Source organism: Ipomoea nil, unplaced genomic scaffold, assembly GCF_001879475.1.
Source record: "Ipomoea nil cultivar Tokyo-kokei standard unplaced genomic scaffold, Asagao_1.1 scaffold1421, whole genome shotgun sequence".
Classification (NCBI taxonomy): domain Eukaryota; kingdom Viridiplantae; phylum Streptophyta; class Magnoliopsida; order Solanales; family Convolvulaceae; genus Ipomoea; species Ipomoea nil.
The window spans coordinates 3791322-3819240 of record NW_017617849.1 but is presented as its reverse complement, the minus strand read 5'-3'; the positions used below and the strand labels follow the sequence as shown (position 1 = coordinate 3819240).

The 27919-nt window shown below is 36.2% G+C and overlaps 5 protein-coding genes across 10 annotated transcripts; 3 read left to right on the top strand and 2 right to left on the bottom strand.

The window, feature by feature from the left end:
* The first annotated feature begins 228 nt into the window (after nt 1-228).
* LOC109188312 (shaggy-related protein kinase eta-like) lies at nt 229-4570 on the top strand. Its single transcript, XM_019338937.1, has 12 exons — nt 229-550; nt 1612-1704; nt 1798-1857; nt 1932-2204; nt 2287-2361; nt 2439-2495; nt 2704-2844; nt 2919-2969; nt 3061-3156; nt 3237-3320; nt 3613-3714; nt 4060-4570. Exons 1-12 carry the CDS (start codon nt 404-406, stop codon nt 4153-4155), a joined length of 1275 nt encoding a protein of 424 aa, XP_019194482.1. The 5' UTR covers nt 229-403; the 3' UTR covers nt 4156-4570.
* Nucleotides 4571-8064: 3494 nt separating this feature from the next.
* Nucleotides 8065-12163, bottom strand: LOC109188052 (aspartate aminotransferase, mitochondrial). The gene is made up of 10 exons (XM_019338547.1): nt 11795-12163; nt 11458-11543; nt 10356-10562; nt 10066-10171; nt 9827-9931; nt 9556-9728; nt 8988-9147; nt 8751-8846; nt 8542-8636; nt 8065-8421 (listed from the first exon to the last, which is right to left on the bottom strand). The coding sequence occupies exons 1-10, from the start codon at nt 11969-11971 to the stop codon at nt 8355-8357; spliced, it is 1272 nt and encodes a 423-aa protein (XP_019194092.1). The 5' UTR covers nt 11972-12163; the 3' UTR covers nt 8065-8354.
* Nucleotides 12164-13272: 1109 nt separating this feature from the next.
* LOC109188051 (putative pentatricopeptide repeat-containing protein At4g17915) lies at nt 13273-17312 on the bottom strand. 6 transcript variants are annotated; one of them, XM_019338541.1, is made up of 5 exons: nt 17010-17312; nt 15472-16910; nt 15181-15263; nt 14663-14765; nt 13273-14007 (listed from the first exon to the last, which is right to left on the bottom strand). In XM_019338541.1, exon 2 carries the CDS (start codon nt 16883-16885, stop codon nt 15506-15508), a length of 1380 nt encoding a protein of 459 aa, XP_019194086.1. In that variant the 5' UTR covers nt 16886-16910; nt 17010-17312; the 3' UTR covers nt 13273-14007; nt 14663-14765; nt 15181-15263; nt 15472-15505. The 6 variants fall into 6 exon arrangements, with proteins under 6 accessions (XP_019194086.1, XP_019194087.1, XP_019194089.1 ...); XM_019338542.1 differs by having other exon boundaries at nt 15158-15263; nt 15472-17312; XM_019338544.1 differs by having other exon boundaries at nt 13273-13994; nt 15472-17312.
* Nucleotides 17313-20852: 3540 nt separating this feature from the next.
* Nucleotides 20853-22913, top strand: LOC109188054 (60S ribosomal protein L11-1). Its single transcript, XM_019338549.1, has 5 exons — nt 20853-20959; nt 21087-21194; nt 21327-21369; nt 22054-22249; nt 22476-22913. The coding sequence occupies exons 1-5, from the start codon at nt 20957-20959 to the stop codon at nt 22669-22671; spliced, it is 546 nt and encodes a 181-aa protein (XP_019194094.1). The 5' UTR covers nt 20853-20956; the 3' UTR covers nt 22672-22913.
* Nucleotides 22914-23479: 566 nt separating this feature from the next.
* On the top strand, nt 23480-27158 carry LOC109188053. Its single transcript, XM_019338548.1, has 9 exons — nt 23480-23934; nt 25259-25387; nt 25473-25602; nt 25760-25880; nt 26010-26091; nt 26293-26346; nt 26438-26476; nt 26624-26723; nt 26817-27158. The coding sequence occupies exons 1-9, from the start codon at nt 23707-23709 to the stop codon at nt 26942-26944; spliced, it is 1011 nt and encodes a 336-aa protein (XP_019194093.1). The 5' UTR covers nt 23480-23706; the 3' UTR covers nt 26945-27158.
* Nucleotides 27159-27919: the final 761 nt, after the last annotated feature.

The following is a 27919-nucleotide window of genomic DNA, read 5'->3' as shown; positions in this document are numbered from 1 at the left end:
AAAGGGCCCGAAAACCAGCCAACGGTTTTTAAAATATTCGTTAAAGAAACCCCCAAAAAAAGACTATAATAATTATTTTAAAAAAAAAATGAATAAAACGTACATTAATTAAGAGGCGAAAGGAAAATTACAAATCATCATAATAATTAGAAGAAAGTCAAAAAAGCTAAAAGCGTTAAAGAAAGTGGATTATGAAGGTGTTGGACGCGAAGCTCTAGTGGTTGTACCTCCCCTATTGCTGAGCAGCAAAAAGTCGACCAACCATTAGCGATTTCCGAAATCCAAACCACACTAGTAGATAACATAATTGTAGAGAGAGAAAAAGAAAACTAGAGAGAGAGAGGGAGGGAGGGAGGGAGGAGGAAGAAGGAACTATAGAGAGAGAGAGAGAGAGCAGCATCACATGGCCTCGTTGCCGCTGGGGCCTCAGCACAATAATCCATCGAACAATCAACATTTACAGCAACAACACCATGACCAAGGCGGAGCAGCAGCCGTGAGGCACGTCGCGGCCGCCACTGCTCAACGGCCGGAGATGGAGACCGACAAGGTATTGCACTATTCCGTATTTTACCTACTTTTTAGCGAAAGCGGAAATTGCCTAGCGATGTTCTTCGATTTTCTCCCCCTCGTGTCTGTAATGAGCTAGGATTTTGCTGATTGTGGTTCGATCTAGCTCGGAATCTGCGGCTTTGTTCGATCTCCGAGTGTTGTTGCTTTTACGGAGATCGGAGGAGTTTGACGGAAGTTGAGCTGGAGAATATTCCGGCGATGTGATCTTATAGATAGCTCAAGTTTCGAGGTGTTCTTAAGCCGTAGACGTGTGTCCTTCAACTGGATTTCACAAGTGCTCTACAGATAGCTGGCAGGGGTTGGGAAGCCCCCCGGAGGGTGGGGGGGGGGGTTGTATGTCTTGACTTTTATGTATTATTATGTTCATAACTAACTTTTTCGGGCCTGTAATTACTCTGTATGACAATTTCTATGCGCTGTTGGGCATTTGATGCTAACTATTTTAGTGCTTGTTTTTCAAGAAACTTGTTTGATTTCCTATACTGTCTTCTTCAGTCCTGGTTCTATAGAATTCTAAGTCTTCAAATTTTGAGCATGTTACATGTATATGCTTAGCACAATTTGATATGCTCAATATGTAGGCCATGTGAGATCCCTAAAGTTGTGACTTGTGATTGATGTTATTCTGTGTCTTTCAGTTTTGTTGGACTGTGGTTATCTAAAATGATGAGGTCAGTCAAAGTTGTTGTAAGCTTTCAGCTGCTTTCTTCAACTTTAGTTAATTTGAGCCTCAATCTATTATGGAGTTTGCTTCCTATGATTGGTGACAGTTGATGCCCTTTATATAGTCTATTTTTTCAATTGCAAGTTTTGTGCCATGTGATGCCTTTTTAAGGGCCATTTTTTGACCTACATAATGCATTTAAAAAATTGCTCTCTCTCTCTCTCTCTGAGTCTTTATGCCTTTTGAATTCCCCAAGTTACCAAATTCTTGACATCTGCCAATGGTAACTAGTTCTGATCATTGATGCCTGTTACACAATCTGGTGATAATTTTTTTCTATCTAAAATTGATCTCTGGCTTTGTATGCATCATAGGAAATGTCAGCTGCTGTAGTTGAAGGGAATGAAGCTGTCACTGGTCACATTATTTCAACCACAATTGGAGGCAAGAATGGAGAACCCAAAAGGGTTGGTTACTAATCTACTTCAATCTAATTTCTTTGATATTGAGTTTGTTATCTACTTGGAGGTTCACTTTTTTCTTTATAATGCTTTCTACAGACAATTACTTACATGGCAGAACGTGTTGTTGGAACGGGATCATTCGGAATAGTTTTCCAGGTATGAGTCACGATTTTTTGGTGAACTCATATCCATCTCTTTGTTGCAATTAATCTCCTGACGTGTACATCCAGGCAAAATGCTTAGAAACTGGGGAAACTGTGGCCATAAAGAAGGTTTTGCAGGACAGACGGTATAAAAATCGTGAGCTACAGCTGATGCGCTTGATGGATCACCCAAATGTCATTTCTTTAAAACACTGCTTCTTTTCTACAACTGCTCGAGATGAGCTTTTCCTTAATCTAGTCATGGAGTATGTTCCTGAAAGTTTATATAAGGTCTTAAAGCATTACAGTAATTCAAATCAGAGGATGCCACTTATTTATGTCAAACTCTATATGTATCAGGTGTGAAACCATCTTATTGTCATTCTTCTAATACAGTAATACCTCTCTCAGTAATTCTGATGAAACTGATAATATTGGCCAGATATTTAGGGGTCTGGCTTATATCCACAATGTTCCAGGGGTTTGCCATAGAGATGTAAAACCTCAAAATCTTTTGGTAAGTCAACTTAACTCTACCTTTCTTCTGCTGAGTATATGGCATGGATCGACTAATTCTTCTTTTACTATACAAAGGTTGATCCACTGACCCACCAAGTCAAGCTCTGTGACTTTGGAAGTGCAAAAGTTCTTGTAAGTTTTCTGCTTCTGTTGATCAGGACTTTTCATTGTTTGTTAAGCTATGTAAAGAAAAAGTTCTGAATCATGATACATCTGGTTGGGGTTTCTTGAGATTTTCTCTCAACATCCACCTTGAACAACAATCTGATCTTTAGCACTTCTTGTCAACCACATAATTTCTCCTGTTCACACTATTTTACATAGTATCTCCTCTACACAGATCAGGGGTGAAGCAAATATTGCGTATATCTGCTCCCGTTACTACCGGGCTCCAGAACTTATATTTGGTGCAACAGAATATACTTCATCAATTGATATTTGGTCAGGTGGCTGCGTCCTTGCTGAGCTTCTTCTGGGGCAGGTCTGCTATATCAAATTTTTATGTAGAGAACATGAGTCTAGTATCTAGATACTAAGTTGTGATTTTTTGTGCAGCCACTTTTCCCTGGAGAAAATGCAGTAGACCAACTTGTAGAGATTATTAAGGTGCAACTTTGATATTTATTTTAATTTTTATTGGGATCAGGAGACCAGTTACAATTAGATTTACCTATACTAATAAAATGTTTTCTGATAGGTACTCGGGACTCCAACACGAGAAGAAATTCGATGTATGAACCCAAATTATACTGATTTTAGATTCCCACAAATCAAAGCTCATCCTTGGCATAAGGTATTATGCATAATTTTATTTTACTTCATTAATAAGTATAAGTACATCTCCAAATTGCTAAAAGAATTCCTTGCTTTCAGGTTTTCCACAAAAGAATGCCCCCTGAAGCAATTGATCTAGCTTCCCGGCTACTCCAATACTCACCAAGTCTCCGCTGTACTGCTGTGAGTTTTACTTTATCTTGTTGCAAGCCACAATAATGGTTATTACATACGGAGTAGCTTGCATGATAATGTAATAAGAAAATATTATTGCTAGTTGAAATTGAAGATTGGGCTGGGATTTCCTTCAAGTTATCTTCTGTAGTACTCTTAAAACATTTGTATGTAAATTGTTTACCATCTTTCACAACTAACTTCGTATAAAATGTTCCACATTAGATTAACAATCAAGATAATCTCTTTAGAACATTCTTTATATTGCCACTTTGAGCTGAAATGCTATTCTCTTCTCCAGCTAGAAGCATGTGCACATCCCTTCTTTGATGAGCTCCGGGAGCCCAATGCCCGCCTCCCAAATGGTCGCCCTTTCCCACCACTCTTCAACTTCAAGCAGGAAGTATGGTTTCTTACTCATGTTTCATATATCTTCTCTTTAATCTATAGTAGGAAAAATGGGTACCCATTGTCCCATTCTGGGAATAATACATATGAAAAAATGAAAAACATATATGAAGTATTGTGTCAATTGGATTTTTTTTTTTTTTTATTATTATTATAATTTCTCATTCGACTTGTACATCATAGTTATTTTGGTTCTTTTCTGTTTGTGTCAAGTGATCTTGTCATCTTTACCTTCACTGATGTTTTCTCAAATTATATTCTGTTGCCTTTTCCTATCACATATTCACATCATACCAAGAGAAATGATGATAAATCCATTAACCACTCCCTTTAACTGCAGTTAGCTGGAGCTTCACCTGAGTTGATCAACCGGTTGATACCAGAGCATGTCCGACGGCAGATGGGTTTGAACTTTCCCCATCCTGGTGGACCCTAATCACATTAGTGAAGAATATGAAGTACCTGTTCCAGAGGATGGATGTGAAATTATAGCAAGCAATGTTTGTTAATGTAACGGAACGGAATGGAGGTGTTTTGGCCCAACCCACGGTTATATACACCCGTAAAAGTTGTATGCTTGTACTGGCTCTTCAGCCTTCAGTGTTCAGCTCCACTGGGAAAATTTGTGGTGCTGTGTACTATATGTGGTTTTAGCCAAGGAAACCTATTACCTCGCCTGTACATTGTTTTGGTCAAGGGACTTTAGAGATTTAGGAGTACCAAAAGACAGCTGCTATTCGTGTCTAGTTAGGCAGATTTGCTTCAGAGACAATTAGCGCACCAAGAGGCTTATTGTAGCTTGGTTTGTGTTTTATTTAAATGCCATTGTTCCTAGTAATCCTGCTCTTCTTTATGCTTCTCTTCTACGAACTTGATTACAGTAATCTTTCTAAACATTTATTTATCTTGTAAGAAATATACAAGGGAAGTGACAAGTGTGTTCCCAATTAAAGGGGAAAAAAAAAGAGAGTAGAAAATGAATGAAAATTGTGACACATTATTCTTATGGATCAGATAGAGTAGGTAAGGATAAAATAAAAAGTAAAAAGTAAAGTGGAAAGTTACTTGGACTAAGGGTGTGTTTGGTTTGCAGGGAAATTGAAATGAGAATCAAATACTTGGTAATGATAATGGGTTTTGGTAAAATTATTTGTATCTTTAATTGTATGGTGGAATTGAAATAATTACCAATATTGATGTTTGGTAATGTATGACCCTGTAATGTGAATAGATATTTTATTTGTTATGTATGACCCTATAATGTGAATAGAGATTTTAAAAATATAAAAAAAATTATCAATTAATTGAAATGATACTTGTTTTTAGTTAAAAAATAAAATTTTTAATTGAAAGAGTAATCAAATTTCTTGTGTTTTAAAAAATAATCAACTAAATACTAATTACTACGGAGTATTATTTTGAATCCCATTCCCATGAATCAAACACACCTTAAAATTTTTCACAAAAATCTTAAATGTATTTTTTACTCAATTACACGATCCATATAATAAGGAAAGGCAAAGACTAAAGAACATATCGGGGTTGGTGAAGACGTGGGCGATTGCTAATTGTCATAATCATACCAACCAAGCAGGTGTGAGCTGTATTGTATTATTGTTGGGTCATGAGTCAAGTGTCAAAGTTTGACTCTGAATCTGAAGCTGTGCAGCTTTTGACTTTTACGAAGGACTGTGTTTCCAGTTTCCACAGCGTACTACGCTGCGAATTGCTCCTATTATCGTTTACCAAAAGATGTGGCCATTGAAAACCATTTGGTAAATTAGTTCCTACCTAATGCGATGTGAGTTTCGGTTTGCGTCAGATGTTAGTTAGCACATATTTTATTAATTAACGATGACAATATAAGTTAGATCTATATGAATTGGTACAAGTATGACTTACCTGGGCTGCCCAAGAACAACCCATGGGAAAATTATTATGTTGATCACATTTTAATGTTAAAAAAATTCTTTACTCCACACTCGTGTTAGAATAATAAATATTTTAAAATAAGATAATGTATTTTATAAATTAGAATACTATATTTTATGTATTATAATAATTTACTTTATATGTATTATAATAATGAAAATTTTAAATTATATTTTATGAGTTAAATAATGTATTTTATAAATTAAAATAATAAAATTTATGTGTTTTTCGATCGTGGTCTACACAACTATGTAGAACACTATCCTTGCAATAGTGATGACAACCCGTGCTATAGTACTTGGCAAATTATACCATGAATCAATGTCCATATTGAATTGTAGATCCTGATCCAAAATGACATTTAAATTATATATTTATAGTTAACATAATATGTATCGTAATTTATTGACATAATTTATTAATTATATATATATATATATATATATATATATATATATATATAAAATTAAGTTCCAGTGCATTTAAGTGTTTTTCGTGCGGTTGTGCAGTTTTTACGTGCGCCAGTTTTGTATTTTAAGTGCGTGAGTTTTGTGCTTAATGTGTGTGGGTATGTGCTTTATGTGAGTTGTTGTTGAAACTTAAGTGAGTGAATTTTGTGCTTAAGTGTGCGAGTTTTGTGCTTAACGTGCATGTGTTTGTGCTTAATGTTAGTAATTGTTAAAACTTAAAAGGTGTTTGAGTTCTGTGCTTAACGTGCATAGATTTGTGTTCTAAAGGTGTTTTGTTTGTGTGCTTAATATGCGTGTGTTATGTACTTAAAGTGCGTCAGTTAATGCTTAATGTGCGTCCAACCGCACGAGAAGCCCCTCCCGCACCTGATAATTTCCTTTGAATTTTTCCTTTTAGTGTCTTTTTTTCCCTTGCCTTCTAGTGATACTCTTTATGCCTTCAAGTATTCAATTTTATGCTTACAAGTATATGTGTGTCTTACCATTGTGTAAAAAAAATACTTAGCATTCCAGAGAACCATTTTGTTTCCTTCTAGTGCATGTTTTTATTCTTCAAGTGCATATTTTGTAACCTTCAAGTACATATTATTTTGTCTTCAAGTGCACAATTCTAGTTTGTATTTTTTCAATAACATATATGGGTAATTGCTTTAATAACAATTAAATTGAATAACTTTCATTTTTGGTATCATAAATTGCACATCTATTTACCTTTGAGTGCAGAATTTTTGCCTTCAAGTGCATAATTTTGAGCTTTCAAGTGCACAATTTTTACTAATTCGAAATGAAATTTTTTTTAAAGAGCATCAAATCAAAATAAATTCAATGGCTGAGATTTGTGCACATTTTTTACCTACCTGGGGAGTCATTCGCACATGGGCAAATTATGCCATGGAATCGTGTTCACCGAGAATGGTGAACACAAGGCAAAACGACGTCGTTTTTAGGCAAAAAACAAAAAATCGCGGATGTGGAGTTAACGGCACGCGTTTGATCAAATTATGAATTTTCTGTTATGAGATTATGAATTTTTAAAATTCATAATCTCATAACAGAAAATTCATAATCGCATAACAGAAAATTCATAATCTCACAACTGAAAATTCATAATCTCATAACAGAAAATTCATAATCTTATAACAGAAAATTCATAATCTCATGGTTCCAAAGTGAATGTGTAGGCATGGTTCCAAAGTGAATGTGCAGGCATGGATTCATAATTTATGAATGTCCGTGATTTCGGACGGGAATATGTAGGCATGGTTCCAAAGTGAATGTGCAGGCATGAATTCATAATTTATGAATGTCCGAAATTATGAATGTAATGAAAATTCATAATCTCATAACAGAAAATTCATAATCGCATAATAGAAAATTCATAATCTCATAAATGAAAATTCATAATCTCATAACAGAAAATTCATAATCTTATAACAGAAAATTCCTAATCTCATGGTTCGAAAGTGAATGTGTAGGCATGGTTCCAAAGTGAATGTGCAGGCATGGATTCATAATTTATGAATGTCCGTGATTTCGGACGGGAATGTGTAGGCATGATTCCAAAGTGAATATGGAGGCATGAATTCATAATTTATGAATGTCCGAAATCTTTGTTCACCTCAAATTAAAGTGAAAAAGCAAAATGTGAAAATAAAGAAGAAAAGTCACGCAATTAATTAAAAAAAAAAAAAAAAAAAAAAAAAGATAACGGTGTACTAACACCGTTGGAACCGTGTTCACCATGAACACAGTTCCATGGCATAACGTCCGTCGCACATGATCCTAGGCCTATATATATATATATATATATATATATATATATATATATATATATATATATATAAACAATTGATAGTACTTGGATTGGATTGGTACAGCCACCAAAATCTATTATGAGTTGAGCTGGGCTCATATTACTTTTTTCATGCCAAACGGCCATGGGCTGCGACAACATACTTTGGACATATCTATCAGTATAACGTCAATGGCAAGTAAAGAACTTATTCCACATTTAGGAGGGGGAATGTCATATCTTTCTCCCCATTTACTATCATGAATGGAACAACTATCTATGTTTAAGCATAGTACATAATTCTACATTTCAAAATTCTCACACACAGTGAGATCTTTTACCAATGGAAAAGAGTTTTATTCAACAATGATTGAGCTCACAACAAATCTTTTGTTCCTTTCTAGCCGCCCCTCCCTACACTGTCACATGCTTGAGAGTTGATTATTTGGTAACCTCATGGATAGCATTAGCCAAGTAGCCAACATTTCCTGTAGTAACTCCAGCCATACTGAATACAACCAACCAAACTATTGTCATGGGAAGATCTTAGAAACACAACCATAACAGTTCATTTCTGTCTTGTCTTATCTTTCTTATATCATAATAAACACCACAAAATTCAACATACCTAATACGACCATTACGCGTCATGTAGATATGGAACTCTTTTGTCAAGCGATCTACTTGCTCGGGTGTCATTCCGCTATAGCAGAACATGCCAATCTGTAGATAATACGCATGATTTTAATTTTTAAGCTGCTACAAAAGTTTTTCACCAAGCAGGTAGCAGATGCAAATATCAAGTAATAAAAAGCAAATGCTAAAAAAGTAAAACACCTGATTGGTTATATGCTCCCATGATAAAGAAGAGCCCAGCTTTTCAAGGCTTTCCCTTAGTGCAGTCCTCATCCCTATAATGCGATCTGCCATGCCCTGTAAAAAGATAAAATCATATTGAAAAATAGTAAACTCTAGTGTACATAGCAGGTGCTAATGATAATAGTACACAAATTTGTTGCGATAAAATGGCCTCTAGGACTTCATACTGTCACAATATTTTTCATGGGATCTTACCTTTACTTCCCCAAGCCACAATTTCTTCAATTCTGGATCACCTAGGATGGTAGAAACTACGAGGGCACCATGGACTGGTGGATTGCTGTACATTGGCCTTGCAAGCTGCTGCAACTGACTTTTAACAGCTACAGCTTGTTTGTCATCATCACAGACCACACTGCAACAGGAAAAGGAAACCAAACACACACACACACACACACATGAGAGACCTTTTTGCAAGCTCACTAATGCACTGCAATAAAAATTTTAAGAGAAAATTCTTCTGAGGTTTGTATTATTTCCAACCCATCTTTCAAGGTAATCAGCCCATTGAACAAAAACCCAGATTAAAAATCAATGCAAAGTGAAGACAACCACAGAGAATTATTTCCACGCAGAAGTATTTTCCCCACATTTCTGTTATTACTTTAGTTAAATATCTCTTGGGATAGGAACAAAAAGTGAATTTTTTGAAAAGCATGCAATTGGTTATTTTGTTTTGCAGACTATAAATTTCAAAGAAGTCTAGTTCAAAATGCCAAAAAAAAAAAAAAAAAAAAAAAAAAAAAAAAAAAAAAATCATCACCTCAGACACCCAACTCTCTGGCCATACAGTCCCATATTTTTGGCATATGACTGGGCACATCCAACTTGATGACCATCCTCAATGAATATCTGGATAGCTTTGGCATCCTTCTCTGTGTTTCCACTGGCAAATCCTTGATATGCCATATCAAAGAAGGCAAAATGTCCCTTGACCTGAAAAAAAAAAAAAAAAAGAATGTTGTTTGTATCCAAGAGGAAAAACATTAGTTACTGTGGGCTTATGAGACAAATAGTACTTAACAAACAATTACCTTGAGCTGGTGAGAGATCTCCTTCCATTGTTCCTCTGTCGGGTCTACTCCAGTAGGATTATGGGCACAAGCATGAAGTAAAAAGAATGACCCGTTTGGTGCATTCTATGACACCAAGGAAATCCATAAAATTATATTCAGTACAGGCATAGGAAAAACAAGTCTGTCCATGTAAAAAGGGAGAGAGATCACACAAAACCACTAAACCAGCTCAATGGAATCCAATGTACCAAGTTTACCTTTATATCATCCATCATGCCAGTGAAGTCCAATCCTTTTGACTCTGGATGGTAATAACGGTATGTCTTTTGAGTGACATTGGCATCTCTCCAAATGTTATGATGACTGCAAAAGATCAAATTAGGAGAATTCAAACTTGACAGGAAACAAAATTTAAGTAATTTACAGACTTGTATTTCCATAAAATTAGATTCCACTATTTTCAAGAAATAAGAAATAATTATGAACACAAAGAATTACAAGCTACAGAAGAAGGCTAATACAGTACTCCATATTAGTGTAAACTCACTTTGACCAAGTAGGAACAGGAATAAAAATTTGTGAATCAGGACAAAAGCGCTTTTGGAAGTCTGCAAAAATTCGGCATGCACCCGTCCCAGATAGAGATTGGATGGCTCCAATCCGCTTGTCTTTTATCAAGTCAGAATTTTCCCCATAGGCCAACTTCAGAGATTCCTCAATCATGTTAACGCTTCCTCCCATTGGAAGATATTCCCTAACAAAGCAGTAACAGTTGAAGAATTCAGTCATTCAGATATGGTTGTTGCAGATCTGTTTTGCTTAGTTACACAAAGGAAAGTGTGATCATAGATTGGGATCAAGGGGAGTATAAACTTGGTAGTGGAAATACATTTTTATGCAGACAGAAAATCAAGGCCTGCACATTGACTGCTTCAGAGTCAGGGATCAAAGACTATATCCAAATTGCACATGCAGTGTTCATTTACTAACACATTAAAAACGAAGGGTCTATAATGTAGTTTGCCTTAGGAGGGCATTGAGGTAACTAGTGTCTTTGTATTTTGAAGTGTTCTCTTTCTTCTTTTTTGACAGAAAATTCATTTTAGAACTCAAATTCTTGGTGAAATTGGCAAGAGTACCAAACTGGAGCCAAATATTAAAGAACTTTATGCCCACTAGCCATAAGTGTGAAGATCTAAGAATTCCAAATTTCATTGGGGAATGTGACCATGGAAAGAAAAGAATCAAAATGGATAGCAGAATTTCAGTAGGATAAGAAGATTGGAAAAATCACAGGGACCACCTATAGTGCTGCACAATTAATATAAAGTAGAATCCATAAATGACACAGAACACTCAACCACAAAAGGCAACAACTACAAAGGGCAGCATTAATTTCGATGTAAACAGTAAGGATGGTAACATTAACAGTAAAAATGCATTTTGGTAGTTCATATTAGCGTATGCTCCGTAGTTGCATATACCATTTCAATTGTCTCTCAATTTCCTCCGGCTTCTAATACCAAACAGCACTATTTGTTTTAAGGGTTAAACAAAGCAAGCTGCCTCTCAATTTCTACTGCTTTTTAGCACCAAACAGTATTTTTAAGGTCTGAAAAACATGCAGATTATGAAGGATTTGAACTCACATGTTAAAACCACCCGCAATTCTCCGCTCTGCTTCCCGGACACACTCGAGCACCACCGGCTTTCCATTATCGTCACGGTAAGCTCCCTTCAAGTTCATATAAAGAAAGTTAAGCTACTGAACACATCCAAAAACAAATTCTGAAATTCAGTTAAATCTAGCATTTTTCATCGCAAAAATAATTGATCAGTGGGGAGAACACGCAGAAAAAAACATTTATCTTATGCAGTAAATTTTCCGCAATACCAAAATGTGATTGAGCGTAGTTTCTATGTGTTATAAAGAAAAAGTTTAAAAATAAGAAGCACGAAAGTCGCGCATTTGAAAGGGACACTTACAACTCCGACATTGACTTTGTCGGGGCTAGGATCTGCGAGGAAAGCTTCAGTGACGCCAAGGATCGGATCTTTCGGAGCGGGCTCGACACTTCGCCACCATGACGACATGGATCGCGCTCCGACAACCGTGCTGGACTTGAGGATCCTACCGGAAATTGCAGCTCGGAAAAGCGCCATGACTAGACACAGAGAGATATGCGGGTATAGAGATGATCGGAGCGAGAAAGAAACGGCGGAGACGTCTGAATATCAACTGTTCTATATATATATATATATAGAGAGAGAGAGAGAGAGAGAGAGAGAGAGAGAGAATGAGAATGCGGAGAGATGAAGCCAACTGCCAGCCGTCAAAATGTGAATGAGGAGAGCCTTCCTCGAGAAGCGTAACAATGTTGTAAACTGCCATAAAGGAAACGTTGGGCGTTGGCTATATCCATTTACTGATTTGGACACCAGTTTCTGATTTCTCTTCGTTAAAATGTTGTTTTGACCGAAACGGATAGGGACAAAATGGTCAGCGCAGAGTTGAGTTTGGAATTTTATACAATACGGATCACGTACTCACGTAGTACATTTCTCATTTTTTTTCCCATTTAAGGGTCGTTGTCCAAGTCAAATTTTTTTCTTGGAATAAGGTCCAAATTGGCTCCTGAACGAAACGTGAAAGTGCAATTTGGTCCTGAACGTAAAAGAAGTGTAATTATCTCCCTCAACATTTCAAATATGTGCAATTTGACCTGATAGCAGGTTAATATTCCATCTAACCGGTTATATGATAATACCGGTTATATGATAATGTGTATGCTGACTTGGCATTTTTTTTAATTTCCTTTTATTCCATTCACCGTGTATTAAGACAAAGCTTCAATAGAAATTCCCAAACCACGCATCAAAATTCCCAAACCTGCATCAGAAATTCTCAAACCACGCCCGTGAAAGCTAGTACTATGTAAAATTGAATATTTTTTCATGAAATTTATCCTGCTTGTAAATTTGAGAGAAGATATCGATGGTGGAATATTACAACTGCTAGAGTTAGTTGTTTTGTAAAGAAGAAGACAAAAGATGGAAATAAAAAAAAAATGCCAAGTCATCTTTCCAAAAAAAAATGTCAAGTCATCATCCAGTCACACATGTAACCTGCTAGATGGGATGTTAACCTGCTAGATGGTCAAATTGCACATATTTGAGGTGTTGAGGAGGGTAATTGCACTTTTTTTTACGTTCAGGGACCTAATTGCACTTTCACGTTTCGTTCAGGGATCAATTTGGACCTTATTCATTTTTTCTTTTTATAACCCTAACTTTAGATCTAACCGAATTATTATATCGTAAACACTATAAATTCAATTCAAAATCCATAAAAAGATAAATCGAATTAATCTACCTTTCAATTTTTATATACACAAAAAACTCAATTTAAATTCAAACCCCAATATTTATGACAGGAATAAAATCTCCCTCACTGGATGCAAGTCTTAAGTGAAATTTTTCAATTAATTGACTCCTTTTTTGGGATAGCATACAATGTATTACAATTACAATCTGATGAATATATTTATTTCACAATAACACGACAATGAATTTGTTTATAATAATCCACAAGCTTTGAATATGTACCCTTGTGAATTGTGATAGCTTGAAGCTTGCTGAATTTCTGCCCATATTAAATCATCATCTGATGATCTTTCTGCAAGGATTCCACTCTGATTAAGGTCACCAGACTGCACTGCAGCAGTAGTAGCTGATGAGGAAAGCATATTAACAGATGCAGGTAACTCATTCTGATGATGTGGGAAACAAGGATTCAAGATGGTGACCCAAAAAGGCATTGATCTTGAACATGACACAGAGGCTCCATTGATTCAATTAATAGTTCTGTTAACTGCTGTTAATACCGGGAATTTGAACCTTGAGGCCATGAATTCCACTATGACTTTGAGATATTTGAAAAGTTGCACATCTCTAGTTCTAAACCCACCATACACAGAATATGAGCACCGAACCTGAGTATAAATGGTGCTCCTCCAGTGTCAGGCATATGGACCATTTGAATCCTGTGCCTGCTTTGCAGTTTCTAGCTAATCCCAGAAGCTGCATTCCCAAGCTTGTGCATACAAGTATACAAAAGATCAGGGGTACATCACAGCATTTTCATTCACCTCATCACTGCATGAATACCAGTTGATAATGAAGAGGCCTGCTGACGAAGACTGTCAAAGGCTGTGTTAAATTCTCATGGCACATAACTTGTATGCAATCATGAGTAAAAGATTTAAAGATTAACAGCAAATAATATAAAGGAAACAAATAAAAAGCAAATCACCAATGATCATATTTTGCTTCTGAAAACAAATGAAGTGAAAATTGAAGGCATTCTGAGAGTTGTTCAGGGAAAGTTGGATTAAAGCAATGATCTTTATCAGTTTCAGAAGTCATGGTAAACTAGACAACAGGATACTCAGAGATCTAGCCCTTTGAGCAACACACACACACACTCAAGCACATAATTACAGTAGACTGTTTTATGGTGAGAAAGAATAGGATTTGGGTGGGTATTGGATTTGTCAAGGTGACAACCCAACTTCAAAGCTCAATTACAAATTTACAATGACAAATTTCTCAAATCAGGAGGGCTAAATTGTTTAGATAATTTTTTTCTTTTCATTTTCTTTTTTTCCTTGTCTGAGGCAGGGAGGAGGGGGGGGGGGGGGTGTTATTTGCATTTTGCAATATTCAAAACCCACAAGAGAGCAAATTGCAATATATCCTTTCAATTCTACAAGTTGTAAAGTGGCTAAGAAAACCACTAACATGTAAGTATGCAATGGGATTTCTATTAGGAGTCTCAAACTATGACTGACCAACCTGTATAAGAAAGCCAGAATTGCCATTTTCCATGCAATCAATCTTGAGTAGACTTTGGCAAAATGATCAGCAAGGTATAGCTCTTACAATTTGCAAAGAAACCCTACAATTACATGGAGAACTGATAGTCAACACAACTGAGCCTTTACTCTTACAATTAGCATAAAGAACTCGTTGGACATCACGGGGATCCTTTATTTAGGAATCCAAGACCAGTTTCATTGCATCATAACAAATGGTTTTAGGAGAGCCAATTAACTATATTTCTAAGACACTTCATTTAATCATCAAAAATACCATTAATACAGATTATTCAATTTCATATTTTTAATTCTAAATACAGTATTTTGTGAAAGCAACCAATGTACTATACTTCTTGGTTAAGGACAGGTATTCCTAGAACAACCGAAGACAAAGGAAACTATTGCTTTGGGACTGAGAGAGTACTTAAGGACCAAATGATGACTGACTGATTGTTGAACGCACCAACCTAACCTGTTTACCATAAGAAAACATACCTTACAAAGATCAAGAAATCTTCACAGTCCACATAATCCTAGTCTTCTTGATGCTAGATCAACATTTTCATCATTCTTGCCTTCTGAATATGTAAAACGTCAGTGTCACTAAAAGACTCAAAGTGATTATTATCTTGAGAAAGTAGTAAAGTGGTAAACAAGTCATCTCATCCATGACAGTGTTCAATTGTTACCCTTTAACCAGAGGATAGAATAAAAAGTTGTATCATTATCTGCATTCTAGTACTTCTTGCTCTAATAGAAACAGAAAGTAAAGTAATAATAGATCACCTGTAGCACACTATCTTCTTTTGATAGGTCATCGTTAGTTCAATATCTTGGACAACTTTAGTTCAGAATGGAGCTTCCTTGCTTCCTGAATAAACCCAGAATGCTGAAGACCATCAATAACCGCTTGTCTATCTGATTTTAGAATCTTCATGCCACCGATAATACATGAAAGCAATAGCTCGGACGCTACACGAAACCTCCCAGCCTTGCAAAGACCATGCACCAATGATGAATAGGTAAAACAATCTTTCTCATCCATTGATTTAAACACACTCAATGCATAATCAACCTCACCAACTTTGCACAAGCCGTCAATACAGCAGTTGAAAGCAACCAAATTTGAATCAAAACCCATCAGTTTTGTGCAGTTCAAATGACGAAGTGCCTCTTTCATATTTCCAGCCTTGCACAACCCATCTATTATAATGGTATGCGTGTATTTGTCACAGTCAAATCCTTTTCTTTCTGCCTCAACCACCAACATATAGGCATTATCCAGCTTGCCTTCCTTACAATACAAATTAATAAGGGTGTTGTAAGCCACTAAATCAAGCTCAATGCCATTCATGATCATATTCCCTACACAATCATATGCATCCTTCATCCTGCCTGCCTTAATTAAAAAGCTAATGACTGTACAGTAAGCAAATGAATCAAATATATATCCTTTCCTTCTCATCTCTTCCAAGATCTGAAGCCCTTCTTCAAACCGTCTTGACCTAAAGCAACATTTCATTATTGTAGTATAAGTGATGGCATTTGGATTATAGCCTATATCTACTAGTTCGTTGAGAAGCCTTCTTGCAGGTGCCCATCGTCCTGAATTGCAAAGTCCATGAATAAGGATATTGTATGTTACTAACTGTGGAATGAATCCAGAATGCTTTAATTCCCTAAATAGCATAAGAGCCTTCTCTGTATACCCATTCATGCAAAGACCACTCAATAGAATATTAAATGTAACTGGACAAGGGGGGATATCTCCCCAAAAAATGTCCTGAAAAAACCTGTATGCTTCATCTGGTTTTCCCAATCTAAACAAACAATGCATCAATGTATTGTAACTCCAGGTATCAGGAAGAATACCAACCTCAAGCATTTCTTCCAACAGATCAAGGCATCTAGATAACATGCCATGCCTGGTAGCACTGGCTATCAGAGAGTTATAGGTAATAACATCTGGCTTAATCCCAACTTCGTTCATTCTATGAAGAATGGAATAACCTGCATCAATGCCTACAAAACAACAGTATGCTGTAATCAGCGTATTGTAAGTCACCACATCTGCTGGCACTCCTACTCTTATACCATCAATTATCACTGTCTCCGCTTTCTCCAGTTGTTTGGCTTTACAAAGACATGCTACAGTTATGTTCAATAGCTTAGTCGATAACCTACTTTTAATTCTGAACATCTATTCCAAATGTTAGTCGCCCAATCTGTAACCAAAATCAATTGGAAAACTAATCAAAATCCAAAATGTCGTTCTTCAATCAAAGCCCTAACTAAGCAATGGAGAGGTAGTGGGGGCGCCTGACCGCAACATCGGGCAGGTCCTCGTTGCTAGCTGCAAAGCGCTGGCGGCTAGTGGGAGTCGAGGCGATGACTGCGACCGTCGTAGATAACATACGAACATATCCGCCGGTGACGGCTGGCCGGCTGGCGAATTGAGGAGGTTGATATGGGAAAGAAGTCGCCGGCTCTTCTCCGGTGCTAGTGAAAGCCGACGGCGACTACGACGTTGGCTTTAGATGGTTGCAGTGACCGGAAATGATGAGGTAGGCGAACAAGATTGGCAATCGGAAGCAAGAAGTGAGACAGTGAGATTTACCTCCGGCAAAATATTTATTCCCAATTTTCTAACTGCGGAAAAAAAAAATTAAAAAGAAGAGAAAATAGTTGTTTTTTTTTTAGAAAATTTCACTTTTAGGGTTCGTTTGAAAAGTAGAAAAATGACTTTTGAAAAATGTTTTTTGGAAAATAAGTTATTTTTTAAAAAAACATTTTCATTTCCAGTGTTTGGTTGCATTCTATAAAACTATTTTTGTGTGTTTGGTTCATTTTCTGGAAAATGAGTAAAATTGTATAATTAAACATTTTAATTATTTTATTTAGAATATTACAAATGTATAATAATATAATAATAATTTTAAATATAATAAAAATAACTAATAATATATCAAAAATATTATGGTGGTGGTGGTGGTGTAGTGGTGTTGGTGTTATTTGTTATATAATAATAATAATAATAATAATAATAACTGGTGGTGGTATGACGGTGGTGGCAATGGTGGTGGTGGTGGCGGCGGTGGTTGCGGTGGTATGGTCGTGGTGGTGGTGGTGTGATGGTGGTGGTTGCGGTGGTATGGTGGTGGTGGCGGCGGCAACGGTGGTTGCGGTGGTATGGTGGTGGTGGTGGCGGGGGCGGTGGTGGCGTGGTGGCAGTGGTATGGTGGTGGTGGTGGCGGTGACGATGGATGCGGTGGTATGGTGGTGGTGGTATGGTGTTGGTGGTAGTAGTGGTTGCGGTGGTATGGTGTTGGTGGTGGTGTGATGGTGGTGGTGGTGGTTGCGGTGGTATGGTGGCGGCGGCGGCGGTGGTATGGTGGTGGCGGCAGTGGCGGTGGTGGTGATGGCGGCGACGGTGGTTGCGGTGGTATGGTGGTGGCGGCGGCGGTGGTGGTGTGGTGGCGACAACGATGGTTACGATGGTATGGTGTTGGTGGTGGTAGTGGTTGCGGTGGTATGGTGTTGGTGGTGGTGTGGTGGCGACGACGATGGTATGGTGGTGGTGGTGGTGGTGGTATGGTGTTAGTGGTGGTAGTGGTTGCGGTGGTATGGTGTTGGTGGCGGTGGTTGCGGTGGTATAGTGGTGGTGGTGGCGGCAGTAGTGGTGGTGATGGTGGTGGTGTGATGTTGGTGTAAAAGTTGGAAAATGACTTCCTCCAAAAAAAAAAATGGGAAGTCATTTTCCTCCAAAACAAGCCTATTTTTCAAAGTCAACAGAAAATTATTTCTGTTGACTTGATTTTCAAAGCACATCCAAACAATGAAAACTTGGAAAATGATTTCCAGAACTCATTTTCCATGTTTCCAAACACACCCTTAATAATGAATCACATTTAGGGGATGTTTGGTTCAAAGGAAAACATTTTCTTAAAGTGGAGGAACATGTTATTTTCTAGTGTTTGGTTCATGGAATTCATTTTCCATTGGAAAGTGAATTCCTCAAATTTGAGGAAAACAAAATCCTTGGTTGGACCAAGGATTTTGTTTTCCATGGAAGATGAAAAGAAAAAGTGTTATGAATTGCCTATTTTACCCTTGTTTTCTTTTTAAATTATATTACTCTTATTAATTTGTATGGGCATATAGGTAATTTTTATACTCTTTATTAATTACAATTCTAAATCTAACCAAACAATAGAATTAGTATTCTCAGTAATTCTTTTTCAACTAACCAAACAATGAAATTCATCTTCCTAGTAATTGTTTTTTCATGAAATTTCAATTCCATTTCCATTAAAATATTTTTCGCGAACCAAACGAGCTATCACTCTCTGGCACAGGAGGAATTGTCATGGCTTGTGAGAATTGAACCCGAGTTATCCTATGAGCCAATTATTAGGTGGAATTCTTGCGAGAATTGAACTCGAGTTATCCCAAAATTAGAATTGAACCCGAGTTATATCAAAATTTTTTCCACAAAGAAAATTTATTTGCCACTTAAACTACCACCCTAGTTTTTTTCCCTTAGTTTCTTTAACAAAATAAAAGAAACAAAATGGCAAATTAATTATGTGGGTTTTGCACATTATGAACATTGAATAGTGAATAAACAAACAAGTGCATCTCGAAGCTAAAAGAGCATTGCATTTGCTTCTTTCAGAATGAACACTTTTGGAATAAGCAAATGCAGTGCAAACTCTGTTTACAATAATGCAAGTTGGTCACTACAACATAGTTCAAACTCTATTTACATTTCAACTAAATTATATCTTAATTTAAAGATAAAAATATTATATTGAGGTGATTATAATGCAACACAATGGCCAATACTGCTCGTAGATACTAAAAAGGGAAAATATAATGCAAAAGCACACTACAATACAAACTACATTCACCATATTGACCATATATATACGCAGTTTACATATACATACATCAAGACAACAAAACTAGGTTAAAATTCACTTAATGGATTGAGACCTTTGCGAACTATATTTCATGTTCACAGTGAGTATGTCATAGAAACTATTTGTGATTATCTTGTTATGTAGCGATTGAAGTTTCGTTGGGATTGTTTTTAGGTTAATGCAAAGAAACATAAGAAATGGGGAGGATGAAGGAAATAAAAGAGGAAAAAACTGCATAGAATGACCAAAATACATTTTAAATTACAACACATTGTTTTTCTCGTTGAAATTCTAGCAATAGTTGGTTGTGAAATTAGACGGCAAGATAAAAAAAGTGCGTTACAAATTACATATTCATGCACCTAATTAGGAAATATTAATAGGCAATGACTAAATGTGATTCATGTATAATAGTCAAGTTACCAAACGTGAAATTTTATTTATTTATTTATTATTATATTATTATTATTATTATTATTATTATTATTATTATTGTTTTTGTTGTTGTTGTTGTTGTTGTTGTTATCTATCAACTACGTAGTATAATATTTCTTCCAAATTAAGTTATTGAATATCAACATTCTTAATTTTGGTGCATAATTATTAAATTTCTTTCGTATTTTAGTTTATCGTTCAATATGTTAGCTAATTGAAGCGAAAAGTCCGTATTAAAAATAAAAATAGAGCAAATCAAGTAGAAAAGTTAGTAGCAAAAGTAAAAAAAAAAAGTATCAAAAAATTATTGTTGTTGTTGGTGTTGTGTGTGTGTGTGTTTTTTTTTTTTTTTTTTTTTTAAGTTGACAAAAAAATTGAGCGAGAGATTAATTGTGAAAAAAATTAAATAGTCATGCACCAAAATTAAAAATTTAATAGTCAAATACCTTATTTACCAGGACTATGTGGTCTAATGGTATCCGGGTTGGACTTTCATTTGGAAGGTTGTGAGTTCAAGCCTCAGTGGAGGCGTTATTGACTTTTTGTGTTTCAATAGGTTGAGAAAGTATATGAACAGATACTACAATGTAATATAGCTAGTAACATTCAAAAAAAAAAAATACTCTGTAATTTTTTTTTTTTTTTGATAAAGAAATATTACAATTTAGTTACCAAAAGTAAAAAAAAAAAAATAAAATAAAAAATAAATAAAAAAAAAACTCAGAGAAAAATATAAAAATGAAGCTAAACTGCTAAAGGGCAAAGTGGACTAACTAAGCCCAATCTTCATTCTACAAATAAAAGCAAAACCCTAGCCCCATTTCTGTGGTTACATATTAGGATTTCTTCCTCCGCTCAACACTGCATCTTTCCCCGGAGCCGGTCTGCAGCCGCAACCTCAGCAGTGAAGCGATATGGTCGTCATTCTATCTCCTGATGTTTTCTTTTTCTTCGTAATCAATGCAGGAGTATGCATATTAGTTCGTTTCATTGCACTATCACTAATGCATCTCAGTATCTTCATTGTATGAATGATGAAAGCAGGCGTCAGAGAAGAAACTGAACAACCCAATGAGGGAAATCAAGGTTCAGAAGCTCGTCCTCAACATCTCCGTCGGTGAGAGCGGAGATCGTTTGACCAGAGCGGCTAAGGTACGAAAAAGCTGCTCTTTTCCTCAATGCATTTTCATGAAATATTGGTTGCGCACTAAGGTTGCCTACATGAACATTTATGTTCGTGGGCGATTCTAAAATTTAGCTAATTTGCTGCTTCGGATATTTTAGGTGTTGGAGCAACTTAGTGGCCAAACCCCTGTTTTCTCAAAGGGTAAGGGTTTCTTTTCGGTGTTTTTTTTTTTTAGTTTTTCTTCCTGTCTGAGTCTGAATTGTTTGATTCATTCTAATTTGGCGCGAATGTAAACATTCATGTTTATTCAAGATTTATTTTTTTTAAATATTGTGTGCTTTTCCAAATTCCCAGAGGCAGAAGGTATCATTTATGTGCTATGTTGTCATTGATGAATGGTGTGTAGTTAGTGGTGTAGATTTTATGATTTGAGCTATTTTGTATTGGACATTACAGTTTAAGAATAATGGTTTTTGTTTGTCTTGCTAATAACATATTAACATGGCACTCAGGCTAAAAGACAAGAAGTGTTTTCATGGCAAACTAATCTTAAAACAGCTCTTGCCCCCTCTGCATATTTCCTTTTCCCTCATTTTGCTAGTTTTCTACTATTTCTTCAAATGAAATAATTTTATAGTCAAATTCCAGCTAACTCTGGATATATGCTTCTGAGTTCCATTAGATAGTGAACCTAATCTAGTATAGTCAAGAGCTTTGTATAATTCATTCTGATCTTTGGTTGTTTTAGCTTTAATTATATAGTGGTTCAACTAGCTTAGAATCATGTACTTGATCATTTATGTGATTAGATGTGTTTGCTGATATATTATTCCTTCTCCTATTTTCCGCTACTTAACTTATTTGATGCAATTATTCAATCAACAGCAAGGTATACCGTGAGGTCCTTCGGTATCAGGCGTAATGAGAAGATTGCATGCTATGTCACAGTAAGGGGTGACAAGGCAATGCAGCTCCTCGAGAGTGGGTTGAAGGTGAAGGAATATGAATTGCTGCGAAGGAACTTCAGTGACACTGGTTGCTTTGGGTTTGGTATTCAGGAGCACATTGATCTTGGGATTAAGTAAGCATCATGTCTTCGGTGATTTTTCCTGTCTATTTTATACTTTAAATTAGGTATGGTCATTGCTTGTTATATTCTGATGCTTCGCATCCACAGTTTGGATTAGAATTAAATTACATCCCTTGCAGATTGTCAACTTTTTAATGCCCTTGCCACACATCTGAATTTTAATTCTCTGTACACGCCTTGGCTCGTTTGTAACTCTATTTATCTATACATCTTACAGGTATGACCCCTCTACTGGTATTTATGGTATGGATTTCTACGTTGTCCTGGAGCGCCCGGGTTACCGTGTTGCTCGTCGCCGGAGATGCAAAGCCAGAGTTGGTATCCAACACAGGGTCACCAAGGATGATGCCATGAAGTGGTTCCAGGTCAAATATGAAGGGGTTATCCTCAACAAGGCCTCAAACATCTCATAAGTCCAATCTTAGTTTGAGAGAATTTTCAATCAGTTTGTATCTCCTAGCAATTTTGTGTATTTGCCTTATTATAGACCTACATCTTACTCAGAGTTACTGAGTTTTGGGTACCAGGATTTGTTGGTAAGTTTATCAAGGTTATCATGACATCTTTGCTGTCTAATTTGATTGTGTGATTTATACTTGGGATCTAAATGGTTCTGTAGTTCTTCTGTCTAATGTTATATTGCTTTCTATTAAATCCAAATACAAGTATAAACTGAATAGTACTGCATTACATGTCATGTTTTTTATCTTGTATGTGCCAATTTTCATTAAATAATAGTGTTTTTTTTAGTATTACTAACTCTGTTACAACTTACCATGTAATATCTGTTTATAATTACTTTCTCAACCTATTGAAGCACATAGAGTTAATACCGTCTTTATTGGGGGGGGGGGATCAAACTCATGATCTCCTATTTAGAAGAGAGTCACTCCGTGCTACTAGATTACAAGATTATTGAAATATTGTGTTTATTTTAATTTTCCATTTTTATAATTAGTAACGCACACCCTTCTAGTTCTAATGGTAGTTATTGAAATTTGATTAACATTTTGTAAGTTAAATTAATTGGGTATTGTTGGATTTTGTACCTTTGAGATTTGAGAATGTATTCATGGAGAATTTAGGAATAAGTTTCGCGAAGTGAGTAGGAGATAAAGCGTTAGTGTGTGTAACTTGTAACGTGTAAGCAAAAGCAAAACCAAAGTTCCACACGTTCAAACTTCCGTAAAACCCACACTGTCGTGTGTACAATCCTACGCATCTTTCATTGTCAGTCCCTTCCAGATTCTTGCAAAAAACAAATGGTGCTCAGCTTGCCATCTCAGCATTTCCCCTAATTTTCCTCTCCCTAATTTTTTCCCTCCTCATAAACTTAAAACATTATTCTTTCACTCAGAAAATATCACATTTCTTTTCATTTTTCTTAATCCCATTCTCCCTTTTTTCTTGATCAGTCTTTGATTCTTTTGGGGGAGGTGCTGTAGAAGATGGCTCAATTACTCTCCCCAGTTTGCACTGACATCCTCAAATTTCAGAATCCTGTACATAATTTATTTCCAAGAAAAAGATCGCCCATATTGGGTACTAATTGTAACAGTGTGAGCTCCCATGGTGGAAGTGGAAGGAGGAAAGGGTTTGGCAGAATCAGAGTTGCTTACCAGGAATCTGCAGCATCTGAAGAGGTTGCTGATGATTATTATGCTGTTTTAGGCCTGGTAATTAACATTATACCAATTTTCAATTTTTACCTTTTTTTTTTTTTTAAAATAATTCTTTTAGTATATATATATATATATATATATATATATATATATATATATACACACACACATGCATACATATTTTCCATCTAGAAATGTTTGTGTCTTGCAATCCATTGACTTAATACCTCATTGCATGTAGTTGAGCAGTTCTGTTTGCTCAGATCAATGGAGTACTTAATCTTATTTGTTCCCATTATTGCAGTTGATGTTTTTTAGTTTATCCGGTTTGGTAAAATGGCTGTAGCTGTTAGTTGATTGTGTTAATTAGAGGGTATAAATAGTTGATAACATTAGCTTATTGTAGAAAAGTGTTTGGTAAATTAGCTGTTAGCTGATTGTGTTAATTAGAGGGTATAAATAGTTGATAACATTAGCTTATTGTAAAAAAGTGTTTGGTAAATTAGCTGTTAGCTGATTGTGTTAATTAGATGGTATAAATAGTTGATAACATTAGCTTATTGTAGAAAAATGTTTGGTAAATTAGCTGTTAGCTGATAGCTGTTTGGTATAATTTCTTTTCTCAAAAAGCTAATTGAAAATGTTGTTTGGAGTAGCTTTTTGAATTTTAGCCTTTTGGAGTTGCAAAAAGCTAATTAATCAAATATTTATATTAATATTTTAACTAAATCAAACAATTAATAGTGGTCAAATAAGCTAAAATTGGCCTTACCAAACAGGGTCACTGCAATTTTTTGCTCGAGTATTTTTGGGTTACGAGGGAAACCGTAGCCACTACCCGAGTGTGTGTCAGGGTAAACGCCACTTGTGATCCTAGCCGACAAAGAACTAAGAAGGTAAATCAGTCTAGCTAGTATAGTGACAGTGTGTACCGAGTAAACTCCGCTTGTGATCCTAGCAAGAAAAGTGCCATAAGGAGGTAAACCAGTCCAGGTTATTCATAGTTGACTGGCTCAAACGAAGAAGGCAAATAGGTCGCTCTTGCTAGGAGTCGAACTTGTAATCTTGTGGTTACTAAGTTAACATAGCAATTTTTGTTATTGTTAGGCAAGAAGTTTTGAGTTTGACATTGATCTCAGAATCTAACAGGAAGATGATCCAATTGTGCTTTTTGTTGTGAAGTGGGAATTGGGAAAACCCAGTTAGTGACTGATAAACTGGTTGCAAAAGAAAGTTTAAAACTTGAAACATTAGGAGCTATACTAACAGACCATGAAAGCAAATTGACTAAGCTTGGATATGTTACATTCTTGGCAGTTTCAGAAAAAAAAAAGTTTTTTTTTTGATCACTTGTGATGTTTCTTTGCCATGTTGTCAGCTTCCAGATGCTTCACCTGAGCAAATTAAGAAAGCCTACTATAATTGCATGAAAGCTTGCCATCCAGACTTGAGTGGAGATGATGAAGAGACCACAAACTTTTGCATGTTTATCAATGAGATTTATGAGGTGATGGCCCCAAATATCCCTGCACGTATACTACTCGGTTTTCTTGTTGTTTCTCATTTCACAACTGATTATTATACCAATTCAGATTCTCAGTGATCCTGTACAGCGGTTAGTATATGACGAGATTCATGGGTATGCTGCAACAGCAATTAATCCTTTCTTCGATGATTCCTCCCCAAAAGATCATGTTTTCGTTGATGAATTTAGCTGCATAGGTACAAGAGCTTAGCCTCATAGTTATGCTGATATTTCTACTTATTATATTATAATAATGGGAAAATGGTCAAATTGGCTCTTGAACTTTACACAATAATTAGGTCCCTGTCTAATTAAATTGGCTCTCGAATCATCCTTATGTAAATTCTCCCGCAGGTTGCAAAAATTGTGCCAATGTTTGCCCAAAGGTGTTTGATATCGAGGAAGATTTCGGAAGAGCTAGAGTTTATAGTCAGTCTGGGAGCGGTGAACTAATCCAACAAGCTATAGAAAGTTGGTAAGTTCTTATGTAGTTTCTTTGCTTTCACATATAGGGGGTTCTATATCAGCGGGCCATAGATAGTTGATACGGGATGAACACGAACACCAAGTTCAGTTGTGATATAACTATTTCTTTTCATTTCAGCCCGGTCGATTGTATCCACTGGACTTCTGCTGCACAACTATCGCTGCTTGAAGATGAAATGCGAAGAGTAGAAAGAGTAAACGTATGCTATATTCTCTGATAGAGATGATTCGAACCCATGATCTTTGGTCTGGCTCTGATACCAAATTGAAGCATGTGCTCCATCTCAACTAAAAGCCTAAGCTTATAGTTGGATTGCACATTAATCGCTACTCAACACAAACAACTTTGTCTGAACTGCGCACTAACATATCATTTACACCATTTTCCCAATTGTCAACAGGTAGCCTTAATGCTCTCGGGAATGGGCGCTGCATCAATTGATGTTTTCCGAATGGTACTTTCCGTCTGGTTAACTATATATATATTTTTTGGTACATAAAATACGAAATCTGTGAAAATAATAGAAAGCGTTTTGTACGTTGCAGGCTAGCACTCGGTGGGAAAAGAGACAAGCCAAAGTCTTGGTACAATTTCATTGCATATTTCATAACCATCTCTCTGTACAAGCCAATATGATTTGCAGTTCATGATAAAGTGGAAATTTCTTATACGAGAAGAGACTTGTGATTTTGTTCTGGAAAATGACATTAACACGAAAAGTCCTAGTGCAGGGACAAGCTAAGGTTAGGATGACGAAGCAGAAAGGCTCCGATAAATCAGATTCATATTGGGACTACCTCTGGGCCAAGCCTAGGGACTACCAAACTACAGGTAACAAGCATAAGTCAGCAAAAATATTTTCGAATCTATAGCTATAAGAAAAACCGTAATCTGATCCAAATCGGGACCCACACCTTGTTTCAGAGGAGGAAGCTAAAGAACGGGCAGGCCGAGCTGCAGCAGCTGCTCGAAGATGGAGGGAGTACTCTCGAAAAGGTGTCGACAAGCGCCCCACGTTTAAGCTTCCGGAGGCGGCCTCCAAGGATAACTAAAGTACAGTCTGACCACCCTCATCACCTTCCTGTTATAAGTACATAATAATTCATGTGTTTACGAGTAGTTCATCGATGAATTCCTTAATGCCATGAATTAGCACTCTTGAAAACGTTAGTATATGTAAATGCATAGAAAATTTAGCCCATGGTTCTTGAATTCATAAACAAGAAATCAATAAGAAATATATACTAGTTGCTGTTCTTCTGTCAACTTCAGTAGCTGTTGGTATTTAGATCACAATCAGATATTGAATTAAAAATCTATGTCAGAATAGGAATTTGTATTATATATGTATATATTCCTGTTTATGAAAAAGCTGAAGGGGAGGAAGAAGAATATCCTGGGATATTCATTCAAGATGGTGGCTGGAGGAGATAGAAGGCCGGAATTTCAGTCATTTTCACGTAAACAACTCAACTTTATCACGTTTCAGTCGGTCAAAACGTATCTGTTTGGTTTTGTTTATACATGGGGCTGGTTCTCTGTACTTCACCCCCTGTTTTGATTGCAACACTAGGGAAATTATGTTCTCTACTGGTTGGCTAATCTAAAGAGGAATTGATAACTTTGTTTAAGTACTACCAGAAGGTGACCAGTTCAAACCAAGCAGGTTCATAGACAGCTCTCACGAAAAGTCGAACTTAAAACATTATAATTATCAAATCGACTGTTCAATTAACTCGGTTGGTTTATATCCCAAAAGGTATGGAGTTAGCCTGAAAGTCAAACTTAAAACGTTATAGTTATCAAACCAACTGTCCAACTAATTTTGTTGGGATTGTTCACATTTTATATCTCAGAAGGTATGGAGTTAGCCTGATTTCAAGGAAGTGGCGAAGCCCGCCTTGTGACCCTAGCTAGTAAAATGCCACAAAATAGTAAAATAGCTTAGATTGCTCATAAGTGACCAACTCAAATCAAGAAGGTTCATAGACAGTTTTCACAAAAAGTCGAACTTAAAATGTTATAAT

What these genes read in the sequence shown, in the direction of transcription:
- LOC109188312 (XM_019338937.1), top strand. Translation starts at nt 404, where the DNA reads ATGGCCTCGTTGCCGCTGGGGCCTCAGCACAATAATCCATCGAACAAT. An exon ending in CATTCGGAATAGTTTTCCAG is followed by an intron (nt 1,858 to 1,931) that starts GTATGAGTCACG and finishes GTGTACATCCAG; the next exon opens with GCAAAATGCTTAGAAACTGG. An exon ending in TAAAACCTCAAAATCTTTTG is followed by an intron (nt 2,362 to 2,438) that starts GTAAGTCAACTT and finishes TACTATACAAAG; the next exon opens with GTTGATCCACTGACCCACCA.
- LOC109188052 (XM_019338547.1), bottom strand. Translation starts at nt 11,971, where the DNA reads ATGGCGCTTTTCCGAGCTGCAATTTCCGGTAGGATCCTCAAGTCCAGC. An exon ending in GCATGATGGATGATATAAAG is followed by an intron (nt 9,932 to 10,065) that starts GTAAACTTGGTA and finishes TTGGTGTCATAG; the next exon opens with AATGCACCAAACGGGTCATT. An exon ending in TGTGGCTTGGGGAAGTAAAG is followed by an intron (nt 8,847 to 8,987) that starts GTAAGATCCCAT and finishes ATCTTTTTACAG; the next exon opens with GGCATGGCAGATCGCATTAT.
- LOC109188051 (XM_019338542.1), bottom strand. Translation starts at nt 16,885, where the DNA reads ATGTTCAGAATTAAAAGTAGGTTATCGACTAAGCTATTGAACATAACT.
- LOC109188054 (XM_019338549.1), top strand. An exon ending in AACCCCTGTTTTCTCAAAGG is followed by an intron (nt 21,370 to 22,053) that starts GTAAGGGTTTCT and finishes TTCAATCAACAG; the next exon opens with CAAGGTATACCGTGAGGTCC. An exon ending in CACATTGATCTTGGGATTAA is followed by an intron (nt 22,250 to 22,475) that starts GTAAGCATCATG and finishes TACATCTTACAG; the next exon opens with GTATGACCCCTCTACTGGTA.
- LOC109188053 (XM_019338548.1), top strand. Translation starts at nt 23,707, where the DNA reads ATGGCTCAATTACTCTCCCCAGTTTGCACTGACATCCTCAAATTTCAG. An exon ending in TGATGAATTTAGCTGCATAG is followed by an intron (nt 25,603 to 25,759) that starts GTACAAGAGCTT and finishes ATTCTCCCGCAG; the next exon opens with GTTGCAAAAATTGTGCCAAT. An exon ending in CAACAAGCTATAGAAAGTTG is followed by an intron (nt 25,881 to 26,009) that starts GTAAGTTCTTAT and finishes TTTTCATTTCAG; the next exon opens with CCCGGTCGATTGTATCCACT.